The 26,451-nt window shown below is 35.3% G+C and overlaps 1 protein-coding gene across 3 annotated transcripts in view; it reads right to left on the reverse strand.

Annotated features, from left to right (window-relative positions):
* Window positions 1-17,730, reverse strand: part of LOC107872831 (CHD3-type chromatin-remodeling factor PICKLE) — a 42,165-nt gene extending 24,435 nt beyond the window's left edge. For all 3 annotated transcript variants that reach the window (XM_047413622.1, XM_047413623.1, XM_047413621.1), the window contains exons 1-16: window positions 17,543-17,730; window positions 15,596-15,739; window positions 13,243-13,380; window positions 13,011-13,165; window positions 12,139-12,300; window positions 7,128-7,372; window positions 6,950-7,045; window positions 6,629-6,765; window positions 6,345-6,554; window positions 6,157-6,264; window positions 4,563-4,613; window positions 4,371-4,470; window positions 3,601-3,743; window positions 3,424-3,521; window positions 2,047-2,185; window positions 1,782-1,951 (exon numbers count right to left, since the gene is read on the reverse strand). In XM_047413622.1, coding sequence (XP_047269578.1) covers window positions 1,782-1,951; window positions 2,047-2,185; window positions 3,424-3,521; window positions 3,601-3,743; window positions 4,371-4,470; window positions 4,563-4,613; window positions 6,157-6,264; window positions 6,345-6,554; window positions 6,629-6,765; window positions 6,950-7,045; window positions 7,128-7,372; window positions 12,139-12,300; window positions 13,011-13,165; window positions 13,243-13,380; window positions 15,596-15,736 — 2,093 coding nt within the window. In that variant the 5' untranslated portion in view covers window positions 15,737-15,739; window positions 17,543-17,730. The remainder of the gene's footprint in view (window positions 1-1,781; window positions 1,952-2,046; window positions 2,186-3,423; window positions 3,522-3,600; window positions 3,744-4,370; window positions 4,471-4,562; window positions 4,614-6,156; window positions 6,265-6,344; window positions 6,555-6,628; window positions 6,766-6,949; window positions 7,046-7,127; window positions 7,373-12,138; window positions 12,301-13,010; window positions 13,166-13,242; window positions 13,381-15,595; window positions 15,740-17,542) is intronic.
* Between the last annotated feature and the right edge of the window lie 8,721 nt (window positions 17,731-26,451).

Consider the following 26,451-nt stretch of genomic DNA (forward strand, 5'->3'; position numbering starts at 1 on the left):
AGCGCAAAGCACAATTAAACTGTGGGCTGAGCTAAACGAGGACAATGAAGGGAAATATTAAAAGTATATATGTAATTCAAGAAAAAAGTAACAAGTTCATCCATAATACTTTTCATAACAGCTAATACACTTTTTGTCAATTATCGTTTTTGTTTAGTACTGCTCGATTCAAGATGCCTCCAAAACTCAGAATCAAATAGACACCTTTTGCTACATTGTCCAGTTGTTACAGAATCTGGGGAATGTTTCTCTCTATTTTGGTCTCAAATGGGTCACGCTACAAGTATAAAAGATGCCTATGAATGCTGGTCACAATGGAAGTTGATAAGTCCATCAGGAAAATCTGGCAGATGATTCCTACCTGTAGCTTTTGGTGTGTCTGCGCAGAAAGGAATAGCAGATGTTTTGATGGGATCTCAACTCCCACTAATACTCTTAAAAGCTAGGTGTCTTTCATGGCTGTATAATTGGCAAAATCTCTCCCGTGTAAATTGTCCCAATAATTTTTTGGACTTTATCAGCTCTTCAGCATTAGCTTAGTTAGCTATGGCTGATAATCTTCTGTGCTCCTTCTACTTTTGTAAGAAACAACATAGGAAGGAAGTCTGCTACATTTTGTAATTGTCTGTTAGGCAAGGGGACTTCTTCACTTTTTTGGGGAGAAATCCTTTGACTGGGTATTGAATATACATCCAGGTCTTTATTGTTCCACTAGCTAAGATCAAATTATCACATGTCCCCAGGGGACTATAAAGTTTGGTATAGCACATCTGTTAATATAGAATGTCACCATTATCAAAAAAAAATTGATGTGTTTTCTTGATGCCATCTATGAAATTCTCTTATTTCATCAAAACAGAAAAAAAGATATATCATAAATTTTATTTGAAAAAATCATAATTGATGGAAATATGATAGATGGAAAGCTGAATGATGAAGTATTCTCACTTGCAAAAGGAAACTGCACAAGTGGAGGATGAGATAGATAACTACTCTCAAAAGTGCGGTTTTAGTAGATTCCAGAATATCATAGGTGAAAATTGAATCATCATACAGAGGAGGAAGTCTATGAGCCATGGAAAAAAAGCCAAAATGCAGCTTTTATTGCTTTATTCCTGAAAATGGAAGAGTTGTACCAAAGAGTGTGATGTATTTGCTTTGATGGATACATTTATAAACATGTTGCCAAGGTAATAAATGACATATGACACAAAATGCTTTCGATCAAGTAGTCAAATCCTTGATGTTTTCGAAGGGAAAATTAGGGTACTGACTCAAGACGTGTGGATATGAAACGTGTTGACCTATTAGGCTTTGACGGAAGTCTTTACAACATTGTGGCCGAGGTGATTAATTGATGCCATGCTTCCATTTAGAAACAGCAAACTAGTGTATTGATAGACTTACAGGAATTTTCCTAAGTGATATGCAAGTTGAGACCAGCAGTTACGTGTATATAGAGTGGGAGCAAGGATTCTCGAATATAATACACCCTCCGTTTGTCTTACTTTCCTTTTTAGTCCGTTTCAAAAAGAATGCCTCTTTCCTTTTTTGGCAACTCTTAGTTCTAACTTTCCACATGACATGTTTAAGGCCACAAGATTAAAGGGTGTGTACATTCTACATATTTTTATTCAACATATTTTAAGTTTAAGACGACAAGATTCAAAAGTCTTTCTTTACTTTCTTAAACTCCATGCCTAGTTAATACTAGACAAATAAATTGAAATGGAGGGAGTATTTTATTTTTTTGATAAGGTATTCTCGAATATAATATTTACCTATCATAAATAATTACTGTGTCAGCAGTTGCAAGATTAATTCCTAAACCACCAGCCCTAGTGGATAGCAGGAAACAGAATCTTGAAGAATTCTTAGCATTAAATCTGTCAATTCGGATTTGTCTTTCTGCACCGGGAACTTTTCCGTCAATCCGTTCGTAGTGCCATTTCTACAAACATCAACAGGTAAATGCATCAAATTTTGAGATAATAAAGATGAATACCAAATCGGGTTTAAAATAATATAATGAACTAGCATCTTTACCTTATAGGTACAGTAGTCTTCTAGCAAGTCGAGCATATGCTGAAATTGGGAATATATAAGAACTCTGTGACCTTGGTCTTTAAGCTTAACCATCATCTTGTCTAGAAGTTGTAATTTGCCAGAAGATTCCAGCAGCTGTCTGTCAAATCAAAACAATCCACAGTGCAGATTAAGATAGTTTGGTTAAAAGAACTCAAAAACAAACATGTTTCTACTAGAAAAAGCTCTGAGCACACTTTTCTTGCATGCAGGATCATCAACGATCTCACTAGGCAACATTAGTGCTTAGGCAATACATAACATCCAGGTCCTAAAATAAGAATTTTCGCACTATAGACCGTAATGATCATATGAAACTCCTTTGACCACCCATATTTTCCATATTAACACAATACAGTTTCTCCAAATTAAATGGTATCACGAAAAAGAAAATAGAAGAATCGCACTAAACATTTTTCTTTTAGGGAAATCTGGCACTTCGAGTGAAGACATTAAAAGAGAAGTTGAAAAAGGAACAAAATCCTATATAGTGCCGGCTCTCCAAAATACAAAATACTATTGGGTGCGTGTCAGATCCTCCAAAAGTATAGCATTTTTTGAGGATCCGACAGTGGTGTGAGTTGTGACAACAGTTTTGGCGAATCCAAGCAACATAGCAAAATGATACTTATTTAACAAGATACAGCCAACACAATCAGGAAGGCGAGAAAAGAACTACTCTCACTTAACCTATCACTCCTCCATCTAATATTAATGTCCCTACTCAGAGCAGCCACCACTAACACCTTCCCTTAGCCCCCACAGGGCCACAGTCCTTGCCATTTTCTCACAACTGCCACTTCCTGTACAACTTTTCCCCTTCCCATCGGCTTGGTTACAACCTCACTACCACATCTTTTCGTCCCCACAATTGCTGTTCTTCTACCTGCTGTGTTTCCGCTTTTTTATTCTTGGATAAACTGAAACAAAAATCACCGACTGACTTGAATCCCAGATTCCCTTCATAAATCACGTATCTCCTACTCCAACCCTACTACAGCGGTTGCCCCCTCACCCTCTGCATTCTATATTCCTTAATTAACAAAGGGAAAAGATAGACTTCCAACTTACCTTCTTAATTTTTTCATTTTGTTCTTTTTATAAGGTAAATAACAGCGTTCCAATTTGTAACACCTTTTCTAAATTTTCATTAACAACTGACCTTGAAAGCGTCGGTTTTTGGAACTTAAAAGGCTGGAACTATGACCGGAATAAAGGAGGCCTATTACAGTTTAGCTAATACCAGAGGGGCCACAAAATTCCTCTAGAAAATTGTAACAAATTTGATTTCCTGCAGGCAAGAAATTAATGCAATTGATTATAAGATAAGAAATGTACTTGGTAAACTCGTTAGGATCCTCTGGTTCAACACCTTCTAACATAAATGGATGACAGCAGAGCTTGCGCAATTCCATAACCACATTTATGAGGGAAATCTGATAGAAAAGTATCAACAAAGGTCAAAACTCCTGTTACAGAACAATAAAGACATCAAACAAGTAGAAGCTGGAGCACCTGGGCACCTCCCTTGCGAGCCAGTATCTGGAAGTTACGTGTCAGAATTGCTTTGTAATACTCTTTCTGCTTGCTACTCAATTCCACTCGCAAAATTAGCTCCTTTTTAGGAGGCAGCTCCTTCATGACATCTTTCTTGACCCCTGCAGCCAACCAAACACACTTAAACCATAGCTCAAGAGTTCCTCAATAAAGATGAAGATGAACAGAATCATGTTTCTTGAAGTACCGCCCCAGCCCCTGAAGCTTTTTCTGAATTTAACTATAAGCTTCACTCTGGAACTGTAAGTACTTATATTGAATAAGCTCAGCTATTTAGAAAGATGTACAAAATCTTCAGAAGCTTAATCCACTTGAACTGATACAGCATGCACTCCAGGAGATCAGCAGACTACAGTCATCTAATGATGTTGTGGTTGATTTGAGAGGACGCCAAAAAGATAGAATTTCCAATGAAAAATGATAGTATAGAGAACTTGGCATCTAATTCTTAGTTGTTTTGACACCCATCCCCAAAGGTGTATAAGATACAGCATATTTAATGTAAAGACAAACAATACAAATTTGTTTAATATGATATAACCATGCTATCTGTATAGCAGTTTGCCAAGGCTGTACAGCAAACTACAGAGACTCAATTTAGGAATCAAGCAAAGATTCATCAGTAGCATGTTGGAACAACCTGATAATGCCTACTTCCACAAATCAATCAAACCATAAACTACTTATACATCTAGCGAAAATCACGAAAATAGGCTTGAGATTTATACTTCTCAGCAGATGGGGTGCCAGCATTTTATGAAGTCTTGAAATCTGTTCTTCCTGACTAATATCCTCAAATTCCTGCTGGAATTCCTCCAAGCTTCCAAACTGCAATCAAGTTCCACATTTCACATCATAATAAATCAAAACGGAAATTGGTTAGATACCAGCTGCTTCTAGAAATCTGTGGTAGCACTGACCTTCCCAGCATCAAGGAAGTGCATAAGCATGAAAAGTTCATCCAGATTGTTCTGAAAGACGGGAAAAAAAGGAGTATCATAACTATTACAAGTTAGTTTTGCATTCCAACCATTAAATGGAAGATAACAAATGATGGTGATGAGATGACGATACTCATGATGATAACAATTATGATTAATATCATATTAATTAGTTCTAGCACTAGCAGTAGCAGTAGTAGTGTCAGTACTATTACGATTACTATCGTTGGCACTAATATTATTATTACTACTGCTCTAATCGTCTCGCTGTTGTTATTGTTGTTACAATAATATTAATATGAGAAAAGCTGGAGGTGAGTTAAATGTTATAGATAAATGACAAACTTATATGGGTCGTTGCAATTATCAAACACCCGTGGAAAGGCAATGGATGACAATATTCTTTTTTTTTTTTTGATAAGGTAAAGTTATTGAATGACTATATTCTCTTGGAGAGAAGCAAAAGACACAGTTATCCTCCTACACCACTACAACCAATTAATTCACAACTAGCTATGATTGAGATGTCTGCTTCACACATTATTGATACTCGGGAGCTTCCATCTACTATCTTCAACTAATTTGGCATGTGGGAAGTTAGTGTCAGACGTTCTGTAAAGGGCTTTTAAAGTCAACTGAGGGGTGCTTTCGAAGAAGTTTTTTATCTTGAAAGCCACGTCTCTCCATCCTGCATTGGAGGCTGACTCTGGCAAAATTATAACCCACCTATCTTCACCCTTGAGAGACAAGCTACTCATGTACCTTCCATGTGCATTGTACTACCTAGTACCAAAATATTCAGCCACCTGGTCCTTTGTCCTCCATCTTCTCACAAAGTTCTTGTTGTCATTGGAAGCTTCTTTTAGCATAAAACATATCCACTCCATCACTTTCTTACTGCATAAAACATATCCACTCCATCACTTTCTTACCAAGTGTTATTATTCTCATCAAGTTTCTGCTTCTCTCTACCCGGTTGAACCAAGCTTCCTTGCCAGAGGTCCATCAGGTGATATGAGAAGATTTGAATCCAGCTGTGAAGTAAATTCTATTTTCCCCCGTGAGGTTACAACACATTCTTGGAAAGTGGTATTTTTCAGCAATCATAGTGGGTGGTAACTGTTGGTTGAGAAAGAAAAGGTCTAATTCCGGTGAAAACACACAGGAAAAATGTATTCTGCAGTCCTAAGAAGTAGGAGAGAGAAAAGTCTGGGCAATCGTGCCTGGGAGAATTTTTCCTTCAGAGAATAATTAAAAGGATGTGATCTCTGATCAGTTAGAATTAATTACATTTGTTTCTTTTCCTATTATAGAACTTGTATACTTCACCGTTCGAACATTGGCAAACTTATTTCCCCCCTCTCCCTTCGCCAATGGTGTTTGTTCTACAAAAGCGCTAGGAGAATATGATCGTAGTAGTAGAATGACTAGTCAAAATGTGAAAGAAAGATAACGAGAGACAATTCGGAGAAAGTTTGCTTTGTTTGGTTGATGCAGTATCAGACTTCAAATAGTACAAGTAACGAGATATCTCAGAACAAACACCTGTGTAGAATGCAAATTCCGGACAAACCTGAAGAGGAGTTCCAGTCAAAAGGACACGATGTCTACTAGAGTATTGCTTCAACGAAGAAAACAACTTTGAATCCTTGTTCTTGAGACGGTGACCTTCATCAACAATCTAAATACGAATTCAGCACCCTTAATGAAAAAAAAAAACAATAAACAATAAACAACACACTTGAGAATTAAAGCAATTACCATGCACTCCCACTTTATAGGCTTCAAAGACGCAGAGTCCATGTTGATCATTTCGTATGATGTCAGAAGGACATCAAATTTTGTTTCTTTCTTACTTTCACCAACTGTCTGACCGTATTTCTTTTTCTTGATCTTGTTAGAATTTTTGGGAAAGAAAAATTCATATTCCCTAATAACAGCACGAGCTTGTGCAGAACCAACGTACATAACCTATAGCATCACTTCTCCTTAGGAAAAAGTATATCAAGTATTCATGATAGAAATCAAAAAGAATCCCAACTTACCACATTCATTTGAGGAGCCCAAGTGGCGAACTCCCGTTCCCAATTTCTCAATGTAGAAAGAGGAGCAACTACTAGATGTGGAGAGATATCCTCTTCAAAAAGAGAGGCTAGAAATGCAATACTCTGTATTGTTTTGCCTGCGAGTCTTATAATGCATCAGAAAAGAATAACTCCCCGGAGTTATAGAAGAAACTATATGCAATGAGACGAGTAGTAAGTAGTAACACTAACTAATTCACCTAGAAGTCACATAGAAGTAATTATATAAGAAAATGATATGAAAAAGAACTAGAAACAGAGGAAGAACAAAAGTAAACTCACCAAGGCCCATCTCATCTGCAAGTATCACATGTGTTTGTTTAGACCAGGCAAAACGTAGGAAATTCAGCCCTTCAAGCTGATATGGATGCAGAGAGCCTTTGTTTCAACCAAAAATAAAGATTAGTAGAAGTCTTTTAGACGAGTAGAATGATTTAATATAAAGGAAAATCGAGGATACCTCCAGAAAGAAATTCGGGACTCCTTTCATACTGTTGAAATTCTCTGGGTTTCAGTTTCAATTCAATGGTCTCTTTAAACCCGCTTTTTTGTTTACTTGAAGCTTTGTCAACTCGAGACTGAACACTATGATATCGCTCAATTTCCTGCTGAAAAGAAGAAATGTCCGATTCAAATTCCCAGTAGCACTCATCATAAGGAAGCTCCTTCCACTTAACAAGATACTCTTTCTCTTCACCTTCTCCCCTGTGAGTACAATAGCAATTACATTAGTGCAATTTAACATGAAACTTGGACTAAATTCCACATAATGCAGCAAAAATGAACTATTTAAGGGAAAAAAAAAAAACTAAAGAAAATAGGTGGAATAAGCAAACAGTTTCTGCTAAAATTCATACATTATTCATTTATTCTTTCAGAGCCACAAAGGAGGAGAAGGAGATGAGGGAGGGAGGGAGGGAGGGGTGCAATTTTGTATTAGAAACATAATCTATCTTGCCTACAAAGATAATTTTCTAAAACAAAGCTAGGCTAGAAATGTTCAGAAAAGCTTCACATGGGTAAACGTCGCTACACCAATTCTGCTTCCAGAAGTGATTCTAGCACATTTTGCCCACTTAGTATCTTATAGTTCCACAAAAGGTATCACAATATTCCGTTAGAACCAAAATCTTTAATACAGTGAATGAAGTAGTCTACAACTCTCTGAATCATTCTAAGAATTGACAATATACCAAGATTCTCAATACGCAGCAAAATGCAATAAGAATAATTATCACAAATAACATATTCGATATGATAAACAGATTTACAAAGACAAACTTCACTAAGTTTGGTTCTTAATTCTTAAGGAACATTAGTTCTTGATAGGAACAGACTGTTCATCTGTTCAGTGATAAGTGATAAATTAAAAGGGCAACAGTGTGCCGTATACAAGAAATATACCAAAAAACAGAAAATCTTACAAAAAATATTTTTCTACAAAGTGTCTTAGCTCAACAGAAAGCATTAAAAGATCTTTTTCATTTCACTTGTATTTTTCTTGTACGGGAGAATATTGTGTTCTGTTCATAGCTAGACAAGCTCGAATCACTCGGGGTATGTAATATACAATCTGTAGACATATTTTGGCAGAGACTTGATGCTTCTAAATAAAACTTTCCATTAATCAAAAATAAATTAACAATATGACACTTGCAAAGTTAGAGCTTTAACATTCACGTCTTAAAAAATTGTCATCGCCATACAGGACAGGAGAAAAAGAAATCGGGCAGTAAGCCCACACGTGGCAGGAACTTAACTTTTAAAAGGATGGGAAGGGAAAGAATAAAGCCAAGAGCATCAAATGCATAAATCTATGTTATCAGAACTTACCAAATTCTAAATTTCTTCAGTAATAGCTCAGTTGAACGACTGCAGTCTTCTCTCTTAACTTAGAAGGTAATATATGAATAGGAACCACTAGCATTCTACTAGAGAGAGGGTCACAGAAGAGAGAGAGAGAGCACAAAAAAGAGAGAGAGGGCACAGGCTCACCTGTCAAATGTGCCATCGCATGCTCATTGGTAGAGCTCTCACCTTCGACAGATACAGCTAACGCTAAGAACCTAGAAAAGTAAAGGCACTGCTTCACTCAACTCAATCTAATCGCCTACCTATCCGGCTCTAACAAAGGAGAGGTTTTGCATGGGCTCATCATTGGAGGTTGAACCGGTGCAAGAGGAAACGGGGATTGATAACTTTCAAGAACTGGGGAAAAGGACGCATTATGTAATGCTTTCAACTTCTAACACATAGCTGTTCGAATGTTCCACACAGTTGAATGACTGGACATTGTCTCCTTCTATAATCTTGAACAATCTTCATCTCATGAACTGGGTTTTAGGTTGAGTCAGATTCAATGTCCATTTTTACTTTACACGGCACCACCATACCCAGTCTTGATTTACTCTATGTTAGGCTCGGTGTTATGGTGTCCGCGTTCTATACCTCCAGCAAATGGTGTACTGGGGCCTTAACTGTATGTGTCCCACATTTGATAAGGAAATAAATTGTTGTCTCCCTGTACATTTTTGGACAATCCTCATTCCATGAGCTATCTTTTGGGGTTGAGTTACGCCTAATATTCATTTTCTTTGCATGGTCACCCATTCTTGTTCTAGGTTTGCCAATGTATGACTCTCATGTTATAGTTCAGGCTCCAAATATCCAACCCTGGGCATACAGTGGTGTTAGAATGTCCTACATTAGTTGCAATAGATCTAAACCATTTTGTAACATATTTCCTGAAAGAATTCTTTTTTTTTTATTGACAAGGTAATAGAAGTAGATTTCCCAAAAGAGTTCTTTCTAAAAGGTCTTCATAAAAATATTCTGTTTGGATTATTATTTTTGGATACAAGTTTTTACAAACAATTGTAATTTCATTTGATTTTTCGCAAAACTATCAATTGGAACTCTAGATTAACAATTACACCTGCACTTTGCAAACATTAAGATAATATTCCTAAAGCAACATGCATAAGACAAAGGAATGTACCAAAAAGGGAAGGGCCAGTGTAATCTGGTTTTGAGGTGGGTACCAATAATGCAAGTTATCTGGAGGTGACTCACCTTCAATATGCAGATGATATCCTGATATTTTGTGATGCAAATGAAGAACAGTTGAAATACTTAAGAGTTATCCTGGTACTCTTTGAAGGAATTTCAAGATTGCATATCAATTGGCGTAAGAGTCACATTTACCCCATCAATCCCGTATCAAACATAGAATGCTTGGGTTCAATTTTGGGTGGTGAAGTGGGAACCCTACCCTCTATTTACTTAGGGATGCCTTTGGGGGCTAAATCAAGGTCAATAGAAATCTGGGATAATGTGCTAGAGAAATGTGAAAGGGAGCTGTCCAGATGGAAAACACAATACTTATCTATGGGAGGCAGACTTACACTTATCAATGCAGTCCTTGATGCTCTCCCAACCTCTATGCTGACCCTTTTCCCTATCCCAGCAAGTGTTGTACAGAGGCTGGACAGAATCAGGATAGCTTTTTTTTGGCAAGGCAACAAAATCAAAAAAGGGTATCACCTTGTAAAGTGGAAAGTACCCATAACCAGTAAAAAGCAGGGAGGCCTAGGTATCAAAAACTTGAAGAATCAGAGCAAAGCTATGAAACCAAAGTTGTTGTGGAGATATGCTCACGAATCTCAATCTCTATGGAAGAATGTGATCAGGGTGAAATATGGGGAGGAGGATGGCTGGGTTTCTAAGGTAGCAACCAACCCCTGTGGTGTAACAGTTGGAGGTCAATCCGGAGTTGGTGGCATATCATGCAAAGCCACACCACCATCAAAGTCTATGATGGTAACAAGACCAGTTTCTGGAAAGATAGGTGGTTAGGTGATAGAAGCCTTTTAGAAATATTCCCCAACTTGTTTGAACTAGCTCAACACAAAGATAGGTCAATGGCTGATTTGTGGTCTTCGCAAGGATGGGACTTGAGATTCAGGAGAAGAATGAATGAATGGGAAATTCCAAGAATGGTTGAACTCTTTGAAGTGCTTGAATCATTCCAATGAATTAAAGAGGGGAGGGATAGAATGTGGTGGAATGAACAAAGCACTGGAACTTACAAAGTTAACTCTGGATACAAGCTCCTAAAGAGGTCAATGACACAATCTGGCAGGTGGCCTTGGAAACAAATCTGGAATTCTAAAATTCCCCTGAAGGTGGCATGCTTCTCATGGTTGCTAGCAAAGGAGGTTTTTAGTACACATGAAAACTTGAGAAAGAGGAAAATAAATTTTGTCACATATTGCTGCTTGTGTGGAGAGCTAAGTTGCGCGGACTCTTCATTTTTTATGTTGCACCCACGTCGGATTTTTCAAAAATACACTAATTTTGATGAATCCAACACACACCCATAGACATTTTTAACGAGTTCGGGCAACATAGGTGGAGAGGCAGCAAAGACAGTGGGACATCTATTTTTGCATTGTAGGATCACTGACCAGCTATGGAAGATTTTCATCAATCTCAAAGGCATACAATGGGTAATGCTTAGCAAGATTGTGGACACTCTATCTGACTGGGAGGAAGTCAAGAACGGGAGCAAAGAATAGGGCTTACTAGAGGATCATTCCAGCTAGTATCTGGTGGACTATCTGGAGGGAAAGTAATGCTAGAAGTTTTGAAGATAGAAGCACAACTTTACAACACCGTATTTAGCTTTTTTATTTTTGGTGTATAAAAAGCTCCCCTGTAGAGGCAGAAAACATACTAGAAGTTTTAGAGTCTTGCTAGGTTAAGGAGCTTTTTATTTATTTAACTAGATACTTTTGTAAAGGGGTTTTCAGCACTACCTAAGTGTTGGTTTATAATACAAACGTTACATTCTCAAAGAAAAAAAACATTTGTAAGTGTATAAGCTTTCTAATAGTAAATTCAGTTTTGTTTTAGTTAAAGTCGATGCTGAAGCAACCTTTTCTTTATTTGTTACTTGTGAAAAAAATTGTTTTGTTTCTAAAGAAGAATTTTGTTCAGTTAATTGTCCCATAAATCACATCCAGAATATCAAAACTATGCCTCCACTAAGCATCCTTCTTGTTGTACATGGGGATTTCCCCAATATTAATACAACTATTTACCGTATAAAAATAATTATAGACTAAGCATCATTTTAACCCCCAAACCTATGGGTACTACTACATCAAGTAAACGTGTATTAGACACTATGAAGTCTCAAGTACAATTGCTCATCTTCATCAATGGTCCACGGCTCATGAACATTTCATGTGTTCCCACAAACTTTTTTCTTTCTATAATCACATTCATATTTCCATTTACAGATTAAATCCTCTAGCTGAGAGGAGATTTTAGCAAAAGAAAATATCCTACCCTCCGAGAAATTATTAAAATTTGGCATGACAAGGCATATAATGTAAGCTTTGAAAGAAATATGTTTAGACTGATCCATAGCTCAATTAAAATCTACTAATATACACTAAAAAAATAACCTGCAAGCAAGAATTCGGTCAACTGTAGTCCACTCAGATCGAATGGCAACATAGTCCTCTTCAGAGTTAGTCATTGACGACATTTGACGATGAAAATTATTCACTTTAGTCTTAAGACGTGGATGCAACTTGTAAGCTTTATGAAACTCTTTTTCAGGTACCCTGCAAAATTGATAGGAGAATATAACTTCAACAACATAAAACTGCAGTTTTCAAAAGGTTTAAGGGAGAAACCATACTAGGCACAAGAAAAAATTGCTACCAGGAAGCAATAAAATATATTAACCTAGATTTAAAAAAAAAAAGGAAATCTAATAATAGTCTAATAACCAATTGGCTAAATTTTAAAAAAAAATTAAAATTAATAACAGTTCTATGAATCAAAGCACCATTGAGTGCACTAAAAGCAGTGTTGTCTAAGGCCCACTTAAACCCTAAAGCAAGGGTCAAAACATACTGAGCGCTTCGCCTCACTTAGTAGGTGCTACAGTGTCATCATCAAGGATCTAAGGCATAATTTTCCTTGTCAATGAGAATAACCAAAAAGAGGCAACACTAAACAATTGATATTTCACATTATCCCAATATTTTTTCAAATTCTTTGTCTGTAGATTAGTTATTCATACTTATAATTATTAGTCTAAGATTACACAGACATAGTTGTATTTATTTCACCGTTTGTGCCTTTCTTCATTGAGTCCATGCTTTATTTGTGCTTAAAGCCCCAACGGACCTTAAAGCACTGTTGCACTTTTCATGTTTGATAACACTAACTAAAAGAAGCTCTCATATGATAGTAAATTGTCAAAAGTGCAAACAGAACGCAGAGCAAATAAAGTAGCAGCAAAGAAAGGGCTGTTGCAAGGAGATACCATATGCAGTGAAGATACGACAACCCTTTCCACTTAACAAGATATTGTTTAACAAATACTTGTTTTGAACCCATCTTAGAAGCATCACTATCATCAGCAACAGTTGGGCGCATTTCACAATCCAATATCTTGTCAATATCATTTAGGGGGCTTACCTACAAAAGCATGGTAAATCATAATGACAAAGAAAAATTCTGAAAGTATAGATAATTTGAAGGGGAAGGGAACCTACACACTCAGGGCACCTCCAACTGCTAGGAAGAGGAGCTTTTAGTGGTGGAAGTAAACACTTGGGATGGTAAGCATAAGTGCACGAGTCACAGTACAAAAGATCGCCCTCTCCTCCACAAGCTTGACAGGATTCATCTTTCTGTAAGTGACCTTTCATCATTTCTCCGGTGCAAGTAAAAGTATTAAAGATCATTAACATGCAACAAAAGAAGTGCGTGCAGAGAAAACAACCTCTCTACCTTCACATGGTAGAGGTAAGGCTGCCTACACGTCACCCTCCCCAGACACCACTTGTGAAATTACATTGGATATGTTGTTGTTGTTGTTGCTATTGCAAAGAAAACAAGTATGGCCATGCAGATACAAACTGTGAAGTTGGTTTTTGTTTCCCTTTACATCAGTGAATTCCACAAAGTAGCATAAAGATAAAGTAATTGTACCCAAAGACAAAAGGAATGCTTGACTCTAGATGAGGAGTTAGTACATACATTACTACTATTCATCGCCTGCCATCTACCATATCAGAGGCATCTTGTTTTAGACAGGTCAACCAAAAAGGAATGATAAATAGTCAAACAGTAAAAATATGCATGCACTTGACGAATATCATAGGGACAATGCACTCAAGCTCAGAAGAAATACAATGAATGTCACCTCAATGAGCTAGAGCGAAAAGGTATTTTCTGAATCGAGAAAACCAAATTTTTAGTTTTACCCAACAGAGGAAATCATTCAAATTGCAATCACAAGGGAGCAACACCATTATACAGTCAAGAGGCTATCGACGAGTATAGAGAATGATAGCTTGTAAAAGCGAGGCTCGTCTGTGCTTTGCAAAATCAAGAAACATCTATGTTAAGTACAAAGTATAGCTTAGTGTAGTCTTTGACTAATTAATTTAGGAATTTGCTCTGTTATCCTGTCTATGAATGGAAGAAAGTTACTACAAACTTTGGCTGCACTCGGTGGTATATGAGGGGTAGTGTCTCAAGTCTCAACTATACCCTGCATTTTCAGACTGAATATTTCATTATTCTAGAATGACTTTTGTTCGACTTTTCACAATTGTTAATCTAAAAGCTTATAAATTTTATTTCACTGGATAGCAGTTTTGAGGTCTGCACTAGAGCACCCAAAGGTGTGACTTAGTGGACAATGACGTGGATTGAGAGCCATGAGGTATTAGGTTCAAATCCTAGCAAAGGCAAAAAAACTAGGCCTGCATACACACTATCCTCCCAGATTCCTTGTGGGACTACACTAGGTATTGTTGATGTTGTTGTAATTTCTTTATTTTTATAATCGTGGCGTCCGGGCTAGCTTGCGCGCACCTCGACTAAATCCACAGGATACTTGCCACCTCCCACCAGCAACAGGTACCAGGTAACTCTGTCCACCAAAGCAAGAACAGATGGGAAGAAAAACACCTAGTGTTTGTTCCTACTGGGAAGTCAACCTGAGACCCTATGGTGCTCATCCCAACTTCATTGAACCACTAGGCCACACCCTTGGGTGCTTGTTGTAATTTGTTTTCATTTGTCCAAGTCTCAGTGGATAGAGTTATCCAATCCATGTGTTGGTGAAGGATAGCATATACTCAATGGAATTAGTTGAGGAGCGCAAGTTGACCGAACACCATGGTTAGCAAAAAAGAACAATAGAACCCGCAAAAAAAGGCAACAATATTCCATATATGTTCTTTCATTGGAAAAAATTATGTTCAAGTAAGCAAGCCCCACCAGCCCTTCTCCTTTACGGGTCTGGATTTTTCGCGTCGTTTCAGTCATCGTGGTCGACGGGGAAGAAAGAAATGAATGAATGTTCTTTGGGGAAAATGTATAATAATACACCTACCGAGACGAAAGCCAAAGATGAGTCTCTTCATGACTCATGCAGTTTATCCTTTGTGTATAGACTTCAAGGTAAATTGAAATCACTAAATTCTCCCCTCTAAGCTTGACTCTATGTTGGATTACGTTTTTCATGAAAAACTAAGTAAACCAAAAATAATTGTCTTTCCTTGCATATCGAGCCAAAACCGAATTAAGTCATATCATAAAGCTACAATTCAATTTATAAAGACAATTCACACCTCTATATGTAGTAAACCAAAATAAGTATATGTAGTAAACCAAAATAAGAATCTGCCTTTCCTTGTGATGAGCAAAGTTATGCCCAGTTCTTCTCTAGGATCTAAGTCATCTTGAAGTTGCAACTAAGTTATTCCAAATAAGTACACTAAATACGTCTATAATGAATTGAGATATGGAGAATGTACCCTGTTACAAAAACAAGTCAAGTAAAGAACGGGCAAAAGAATTAGCACAGAAAAGTAATAGTCAAGGGCAATATACCGCGTCAGGACGGAAAATTCTCTCAAATATTTCCTGTCTAGGCTCAGACTTCTTATCAACTTCATCGTCGGAGTCATCAAATAAACTGTAAATTGGTCTTCGATCTGTTCGCACGCGAAGCCTCTCCACTAGGCTAGACATTTTCTGCATTAAACAGTGGGGAAAAAACTAGGCATGTAGGTTAGACATTCCATAGAACCCAAAAACAAAGAACACCATAAAATCAGTTGCTCCCAATTAAAATTAGAAATTTCTAGTCCACAAATTAAAAATGGGAGAACACATCTTTTGAGCTGAAACAGAGTGAACATAAGAATGGCTGAGCCTGTGAAAGTTAGTAACATGTGTGATAGGCACACGTCAGGAATCCTTGGATTAAGTAGAGAAGGTTCACCTAGTTGCAAAACTGAAAACAGCTAGCTACTAGGATCCGTTTGGCCACAAAAATTATTCACTTTTTTCCGTAACAACAATTTACTTTGTTTGTAAATCAATGTTTAGTCACGAAAAATTCAAATCCAACTAAAAGTTGTATTTCAAATTTATAAATCAGCTTGTAACTTGCTTTCTAACTCACTTTTTGCTTTTGAAGTTATACTTAAGTACATTCAACTATGAACATTATTCCAAATATTCTTTCCAGAAAGTATAACAAAAAGCAACTCCCTCTTCAACTCCAACTCCTTAAATTCCAAATAAAGTGAAAAATATTTGGGAGCGTTTGGCCATGAAAATCTTTTGCTTTTTTCCGGAGTTCAACTCTAGAAATCAAGTTTAGACATAGAACTCCAGAATTCAACTCAATTCAACTTGAAGTTGAATTCCAGATTTTTCATGAATTTTGAAAAACACCATAAAGTTGTTTTCACTCCAAATTACTCAAAAAATAAAAAAATTAAAAACACCTCCAATTTGTTTTCATGACTGAATACAACTCCAATTTTCAAATAACATTTTTCACTTTGAAAACAAAAACTACTTCTTTTCAAATACTCACAGTTTTGATGGTCAAACGCCTACTAAAGAAATCGCCGAACACTTTCTAAGCTAGTATGTAGCAATGAAGGCAGTGGCTGCAACCACACCCCACAACCCTTCACTTGAACTAGTATAATTTTTGCACAATTTTCTTTCTAATTCTAAACTGTTAAAAGAGACCCGGTGCACTAAAGCTCTCCGATATGCCCGAGGTCTAGAAAGGTCCGGACCACAAGGGTCTATTGTATGCAGCCTCCCCTTGCATTTCTGCAAGAGGCGGATTCCACCACTTGAACCCATGACCTCCCGGCCACATGGTAGCAACTTTAACGATTACTCTAATGCTCCACTTCTCAGTAGGCAATCTCTATCAAGCCCCCTTGGAATCTATGGCGAAACACCTAATAAAGAAATCGCTGAGCACTTTCTAAGCTAGTATGTAGCAATGAGGGCAGTAGCTGCAACTACACCCCACAACCCTTTACTTGAGTTGAATTAGTATAATTTTCGCACAATTTTCTTTTTAATTTTAAATCAAACCCGGTGCACTATGCGCGGGGTTACATTTCTGCCACAGGCTATTTGTACGGCTTAACCCATGATCTCCTGGTCACCTGAAATCAACTTTACCAATTACCCCGAGGCTCCCCTTCTAAGTCTAAACCGATAAAAGGCAATCCTGGTGCACTAAAACGCACACTATGCTTCAAGTCCGGGCAAGCGTCGGTCCACGAACACATTTCTGCAAGAGGTCATTTCCACAGCTAACCCGTGACCTCCGGGTAACACGGCATCAACCTTATGGGTTACTCCAATCGCGCCCCTTACTAACTAAGAAATCACTATCAATAACTTAAAATCGTGGATCCGCCACTCCAATTACAACATCGAGTAAAATAAAATTACTAATACATAAATTAGATGAAATGAAACTACAAATTCGGTAAAAAGAGCTAACTCGCCTGTTACCTGTTCGTCAATTTGCCTTGGAGAAATTATCGCCTACGAAAATTGGGCGACAAGTGACAGTTAACAACTCAGATTTTGCTGAATTTATCGGACGTACCCGACTTTGTTCCCTCAAACGACAGAGGGATGTGTCCCTTTATTTGTGAGTTAACTTTGGTTGTTGTTTTTTCCTTTTAGGGATAACAAATGAAGTTTTGAGGGAAAAGCTCTATTTTATAGATTTAGCAGGAATTTAAAAAAAAAATGGAAAAATTACCGTTTATAGGTAAAAATCTTTTATAATTATATGGTACAAGTAATGTTTTAAATAATTATAATTTATAGGTAATTATTAGTTAAAATTTAATTTTATGTGGCCCCATTTATACAAATATAATTTCAAATGTATATAACAAAGGCAAATTATTTTTTCTCAATCATAATTAATATTTTATTCTTATTCTTACCTGATTGAAGTGATATGCGGCAATAGGTTACTTTTTTGCTCTGATTGAACTTTTTAGGCGGTAATAGATTTTTATGCTAAATAAATTGTGCTAATCTCAAACTTCTTTCAATTGAAATATCATAAAATATATTTCTTCCTATTTTTTCTCCAAAAATTTCTCAAATGTTATGTTCTTTCACCTACAAATATCATAGAAATATATTTCTTCCGATTTCTTCTCCCAAAATTTCTCAAATATTGTGTTCTTCACCTATAGATTAGCTGATTTTTGTCCATTGAAGATTATGTTGAAGCTTTTTTAATCCCTATAAACTCGCATTGATTTGATTTGAAGATTTTTGCGGTAAATTTTTATATCTTTACGGATATATATATATATATGTTTGTTCTTCTTTATTTTTTTAAAGTTATTCTCTACACTACCCACCAATTTTATTCAATTTTTTATATATATGCAGTGATAATTAGGTGTGCAGGTAACCAATTTCTAGTTTTTCAAATGGATGAGGAAATTCCTTTTAGGAGAGTAACAAGAGGTATTGAACATGTAGATAAGACTAATTGTGGTACTTCATCGTTTGATTTGGGAGTTTCTCAATTAGATAGTAACAATGTAGGTTTTATAGCGAAATTACAAGAAGACAAGTTGAGAGCAGAGACTCGAAGGAAAAGTGGCAATGACCATGTTAAAATTCAAAATAGCATGATAGATTGTCAATCAAAAGACGTTTTAATCAACGCTTCAAAAATATCAATGGTCAATACAAGTGGATCAAAAAAAAAAATGGCAAATTCTAGCAATAATAAAAAAACAAAATGTTCCAAACTTTATCAATCCAAAGCGGAGAGTAATGATGTTGAGATTCAACATAAGATACTTTTGTATATTTATCAATTAGACTTTTTTATAGTTTAATTGTGTAAAATCTCATAATATTAAAGTTCTGTATTTGTGCGATTATATTCGGTGTAAAGGTATATACATATATCAACATCATACAGTTATACTTATGTAAATATAACTATGTATGTAAACATATACATACATACATACATTCATACATACACGTATATACATATACATATATATACATATATATATATGTGTGTGTATATATATATATATATGTATATATATACATGCATACATACATAAAGTTATACATATATTCAATTCAGTTAGCATATAAATTTTTTATTTGTTTTATGATATGCAGTTGTATACTATTAGTTTATGGATGAGGCTTTATATACTTTTGATAATTTTTTTGTGATCATTTGTGTTTTTTTGGTTAAACAAGATAGTAGTTTTGTCATCATAGATCTTTCTAAGAAGTCCCCGCATGTTTCGTGTTATGTGGAGATGAAAATATTTGATACTTTAAAACAAAAGCTATTCGGTGTTCAGCTTAGAAGATTTATGGAAACATTCTTTGGTCAATACGCCATTATATCGGAATCATGAGTTCAGTCCCAATTGTTTAGGTGTGCTATGTCCTTTGAGTTGAAAACTAGTTTATATACATTTTATAATTTTTTTTCTTGATCATTTGTATTTTTTTCTATTGATCATTTGTATTTTTTTTTTGTTCAACATGATAGTAGTTTTGTCATCATAGATCTTCCTAAGAAGTCCCCACATGTTGCGTGTTATGTGGTGTCTTCATTGTAGCATTGCGGAGTATCTTAGCCATGAAAAAGATATACCACCTGAATATTTTGATGCAGAAACTTTTTGTACCCATTATGCTGCTCTTCTATGAAAGCATGGGACTCAGAAGAATGAGATTGGCGCAGTTAGTGATGATGAGAGTTCGGATAAGCCAGTGAGGCCTCAATTTGAGTGTGAGAGTAGTGACATGCTAATTATCCCTTAGACAGTGCATATGTTCCTCCATTTTATTGGTTTTAGTTGAAAATACAAACTGATCTTCAATTTGTTTTGTTTAATTCTAATATCAAATATGATATTCCACTTTGTTGATATTTGTCCAGCGACATTTTTTTCAATGCCAAACTAGTTTTTGTTATAAGTGTGTTGTCTAAAGAATATTAATAGTACACATAATAATGTGTAGTAATTGAATATGTCTCATAGATGAGCCATGTAATATGTATTTACAACAGTATTTGCCGTTTTAGTAGTTGAAATCTCCATTGACTAATTAGTGTTTGTTTATAATTATACATTTATTACATTTTTTTATATATATGTAAAACTTTGTATATCTGTAGGTTACTAAAACAAGCCATGATGGTATATTACCAACCTTTTCAGTTGTTATCTATAGGTTAATACCACGTTTTTAAATGCACAAATTCAATTTTTTAAATTGTAACTGTCATTTTTTTTGACACACATACTATCTTGTAGAATATGGTATACATATATATATATATGATAGATTAAAAGAGTGTTAAAACCAATTGCATATTACATTAAATCGCATATATAATTAATTACTAATATTTTATTTATATATTTGGAGCTATTCAAATAAAAGTTAAATATAAAAATTAAAATGTATACAGTTAAATAAATATATTTATATACATATATACATATCAAGTAACATTCCTACATATACACATACATAAATATCAACTGACATCTTTTGGTATACGTTAATTTAATTGAAAATACATATATTCATATAAATGTATTACTCATATTATTAAACAATTACGTTTTATATAATTTAACTTGAAACATATACTATTTGAAAATTGTATAGGTAGAAATATATGTATATATACATTTTAAGTAAATAAAAATACACATGCATATAATATGTTAAACATCAGGATAGTTAAAATCGACAAATTATTACATTAGGCTGCATATTGATACAGTTATAATGTAAAGTGAAATATATATGCAAACTTACAATCAGTGTATAACATGAAAACAAAGTATATAGGGTGAAAACTTACAATTTCAATTTAATATGCAAACAAAATATATAACAAAATGTGTCATGTTATTGATCATTATTCGAGCTACAATCAGTCAAAAGTCATAACAAAATACTGTATGTATTTCGCGGTATACACTCTTTTGTGGTTGGGTAACTTCTGCTTCGCAATGCCGCCAATCAATGCACTACTAACATGTTTCTGCTCGTACACCTTATCCTTTAAAGGACAAGTATGCTCCTGACAAAATCGGTGAGTCTTAAAGAAGTCGGTCTTTTTATTACTGGATGCCATTAGCAACCAACAACATTCCTTTGATTTACACACCAAATTATACCTGCAATGTAAAAGTTATCTATTAGTAATTTATACAAAAAAAAAATTGTACTTTAAAAAACTTCAAAACTGATTTGCTAACGTATATAATTCTGTTTACCATATTCTGTATGAATAGAAACATATAACAACAACTGTATGTATCTAGTTAGACAATAATATGAATAAACTTATTCATATTATATATACATAAATACATTTTTATAATAAGACAAAATCATGTACAAAATAAAAATACAAATGCTTTAACACGATAAATACACTTACCCAACTGCATTTGATTGTATTATATCGAATTGGAATCTATTTCTAATTGCATAAAGCCTCATCATCGACTTTTTAGTGGCTTTGTCCTTATAAAATTGACCAACGAGCACTTCGTTATGATTTGTATCAAAAATAATTGTCTGATCATGTCCATTTACATCAACAACTTCAACCAATGCACCGTCATCTCCAGAATTCCCTTTTTGCTCATCAACAATAGAAATTTCGCATTCAACATTCGAGCAAACACTCTCATTTTCCATTATTTTATCATATATAAAAACACATAATGGATAATTTTTGAATCCTTATTCTTCTTTCCGTACCATTACATAAACTGCCAACCCCACGTCGTTACGTATGTCAATTCTTTTACTGCTAAATTCAACTTTTTATTCAACTTTAAATGTTTTTCAATTCAACTCAATACAACGTTGCTTACCAATCAATTGAATCAAATCATCGTATTTTTCTGTTTCTTCAATTGCAGTTGAGTCCAACTCGTACTGTTCATATTCATTATAACAGTTTCACACGCCCGAATACTTTAGAAAAATTAATAATTACCCCCATTTAAAAAAAATTGTAAACAAATGCAGTTTGCAAATTGTCAGTAACTATGATATTCAAGTTAAACTAACAATTATAAGGTTTCAAAAATTGTAAAAATTCGTGTGTTAGATCACAAATTGAAATTGCAATATAGATCTTGTATACATGAACGGAAAATAATGAATCAAAACATACTGAAATTTATATAATTTAGTCAAAAACAACAAATACATAAATTTAAGCACAAATACACAATTTTGAATTTTTCATAAAAATTGTCTTTCAAGAATTTTTAAACGAAATTTGAATTGAGAAAATATCTATTAAAATTTATTGTTGAATAACTCTTCTTTCTCCTCTCAAATCTTTTCAAAATAAATCTTTTTAGCTTTAATACAACCATTTTTGCAGATAATGAGCTTTACTACTCATTAATGGATGAGCAACTAGTGGAAAGTTGGAGTGATTTAAGGTAATTTATTGCTTTCAAGTTTTCCTTTTTATTTTCTATTTCAGTTAGGTTATGTTTCTTCTGATTTGTATAATTCTTATATATATACAAATAACTATTAATTACTTTTGCCTATAATTTGTAATTATTGAAACTTTCACTAGGAAGTTAGTTATAGGTCTTATACTTTGCCTATATATGAATTTTTATCAAAAAAATTACTTTGTTTAGTTTGCATTGAAGTTGTGTTTGGCTAAAGTTTTGGCAATTAACATTTAAAATTTAAATATATTTTTTAAAATATATAAATATGATTTGAACATAAAATATAATTTAAATATGAATATTTTATGAAAAAAATAAGACTTATTTGAAAAAATAAATAAAAGTGAAAACAAGATTTTGATTGTTTTCGCGGGCAAACATTGTTATTCAAATAAAGTGAAATCAACTTATCAAAAAGAATTCAAATATATTCATGATCAAACCGATCCTTTAAAATATTACAAGAATCTCCATTTTTTATAAGATTTTAAATGCTTAACTTTTTTAAGTACCTTGTTCCCTCGTCTTCTACCTTTCCCCTTCGATCGATATCTCTAACTACGGCGGCACGGCTTGGAACGGGGCTAAGCTCCCAAGATAAGCTTAATTGTGGTAAAGGGAAAATTAGGCTTGAAATAATCGCGGGGGAGAGGGTGGGGCAACCCTTCTTCTATGCACAGCCCACCTGGCTCAGTAAACCCATCGGATGCCTTCTCAAAAGGTGACAAGACCATTGGGCCCAAATTCTTTTTGGGCTCTTTCTTCTCCACTAGTACCCAGCCCAATACTCCCCTGAATTCTAATAAGAAATCTACCTCTAATTTAAACAGTTCTCTCTCCCATTCTAGCTTAGCTAACAAAAAGAATGAAATTCTCTTTGGGATCCACTCTAGCCAGCTCAACATGGGCTCCAAAAAGCCTAGAGCTAATGATATCCTCTGGCAAACGGAAAATGTTTCCACTGCCCAAGATGATTTGATGGACACTGTCCATATCCGGACATAACATTAAATGTTAATTAATGAAGTTCCCAAAGCGAGAACTCTCCACCTTCTCTCTAATAAAACTGGTCATACTAATCAGTTGGGAGGCATGCATTCTTCTTCAAGCGCGAACAATGAACTCCCAAACTAACTCAACCATGATCATCATGTTTACGGAGCCTCTACATTCGAATTACCAATTAGATTCTTGGCTAGAAATATGCCTATCAAACCAAACTATCCCACTTCATCTTCAGTGGAAGGGCAGATAAGTAACTCTATTCATTCAAGACTCGGGTTACCTGTCCCAACTAGCTATGGAATTCCTGAATCAGGGTCTCTAAAATTATAGTCAAAACGTATGGATGACGACCCTATTTCAAGTAATCACCTCTTCCTCCCACGAGGACATAACACTAATGAGCCTCTCACGCCTAATGAACCAGATCAATTTGAGCCTCCCCTTCTTTCCTCCTCCCAACCTTCCTCTCATGGCACAGGACCTAGTTTTTGTAAATCTCTCTGGACTAAGCTGGGAAACACCACCCCCTAGCATCTTCACCATCCAATACTTCCTCCTTTCATCATAATGCTAGAGAGGGAAAAAACTCTAGAAGCCTTGAGAGAAAGCAACAGAGAAATGGAGGGGATCCTAGTTCGACTGAGAATTCTGAAAACAACTGCTCTCATGCCGAAAAGGCCTGAAAACTTGGATTTTACAAAACTCATCTATGAAATGGTAATTGTCTTGCTACCTCAAGAACTATCCAAACTAGAACTAGGCATAAATCTTCTAAATCTTTTGATAGGGGAGCACTTCTCATTCAAATTAACCCCCCTCCCCCATCCAAGAAGAGAAAATCCAAGGAGATGTCAGGGTCATTTCATCCTCTGGAAAAGGAAAAAGTTGTGTTGAAAGAGATCCCCCAACTTCCAAACCAATGATGCAGAACTGCATAATGTAAAATGTTAGGGAAGCAAATAGTTCTGAACTTAGAAGGCACTACAATTCCATGGTCAGCATTCATTAACCCACCATTTTAGACCTTCTTGATATCAGAATGACTGATGTTGATGTGCTAGGCTACATTTATCGGATCCAGTCTAGTGCCACTGGCTCTTCTGAAGGTATTGTCATCCTATGGAAAGATAATACTATCACTACCAACAACATCTCCATTACTCCTCAAGCGATCCATGTCATTATCAAGGTCAGTAACCTTTTTTTAAACTGGCTGTTTAGTGTAGTTTATGCTAGTAATGACTTTAATTTAGTAAACAACTCTAGGACTAACTCATGTCCATTGTTACTATAATAGACTCTCTAGGATGTAATGGTTTGCTGGTAGAGGGACTTTAATGAGATTTTAAAAGCCTCTAATAAATTTAGGGGCAATAGAATTAACTTACATAGGTCAAATATTTTCTAGGAGTACATCAATCACTGCAATCTCATTGATATAGGCTTTAGGGGCAGCAAATATATGAAAGATTAGATACATGCCTTGTATTACCTTTGAATTCACTTTTTTCTAGAAGTCTCTGTTCTTTACCTCCCTAGAACTCATTTCGGCCACTCTCATCTTCTTCCCAGCCTTACCAGAGCTTTCTAGAACATCCTTAAACCTTTTAGGGTTGAATCTATATGGTGCAATTATAAGGACTTTAGTAACCTAATCAAACACTCCTTCTTTGAGGGAACCAACCTCACCAATGCCACTCTAGTTTTTGAAAGGAACAAGAAAGTTTTTGAAAATATTTTCTACAAGAAAAAACACATCATTTTCAGTTTAGTAAGCAGTCAAAAATCTCCTTACTACCCAATTAGCCATTTCCTTCATGACCTTAAGTATAGCCTTACAAAATACTATAGCACCATTCTCAAGAATGAAAATGATTTCTAGATGCTTAAATCCATAATAAATTGGCTGGTTGGGGAAGCCAGGAACACTAAATTTTTTCATACATCTACCCTCAACCGGAGAAGGAGAAACAACATTTCTTCCCCCCAAAAGGATGGAACTTTGCTCTATAGCCAACCTAAAATTAAAGAGGCCATTATTTTTTTCTACACAACCCTGTTCACCACTAGACATCTTAGTGCAAAACTGAGATGCCAGTCAAATCCCTCTAACTTTTGCTCCATAAGTAGCTCTAATCACTCCATCCTAGACTCTATCCCTAGTATGGGAGAAGTTAGAAATGTTGTCTTCTCCTTCAAGCCTTTCAAAGCTCCTGGCCCGAATGGAATGCTTCCTTTCATGTACCAAAAATACTGGGACACTATGGCCCCCCTACTCTCAGACTTTCGTACCTCTACCTTTACCTTCAACTCCATAGATAGTAGAACCAATTCTACTTATATCTGCTTCATTCTTAAATGAAGAAATGCCTCCTCTAAAGAATTTCAGGAACATTGATTTGTGTAACACTCAATAAAAAAATATCACCAAAATCACAGCTAACAGATTAAATCCCTTTTTCCAGTCTATCATTGATCATAGCCAAGCCAGTTTTTTTTTCAAGAAGAAGTGTCTCTGATAATGATATTATTGTCTAAGAGTATATCACTCATTTTTCAAAATGAAGTGGAAGAAGGAAAATATGCTTCTAAAGATTGACCCAGAGAAAGCCTTTGATAATCTTGAATAGTCTTTCATTAGACAAGCTCTTTTCTTTTTCAAATTCCCTCCCGATTTATCCAAACTCATTATGTCTTGTACCTTCTCATCCTCCATTTTTATCCTTGTTAATGAAAGCAAAACCCTTAATTTTTCTCCATCAAAGAGAATAAGGCAGGGGGGCCCATGTTTCCTTACTTGTTCACCCTATGCATGAATCTTCTCTCAAGAAGAATCAATTCTAAGGTTGATACCCTCGAATGAACCCTCATTAAGATCAGCAAAAGAGA

This window comes from Capsicum annuum, chromosome 6, assembly GCF_002878395.1.
Source record: "Capsicum annuum cultivar UCD-10X-F1 chromosome 6, UCD10Xv1.1, whole genome shotgun sequence".
Lineage (NCBI taxonomy): Eukaryota > Viridiplantae > Streptophyta > Magnoliopsida > Solanales > Solanaceae > Capsicum > Capsicum annuum.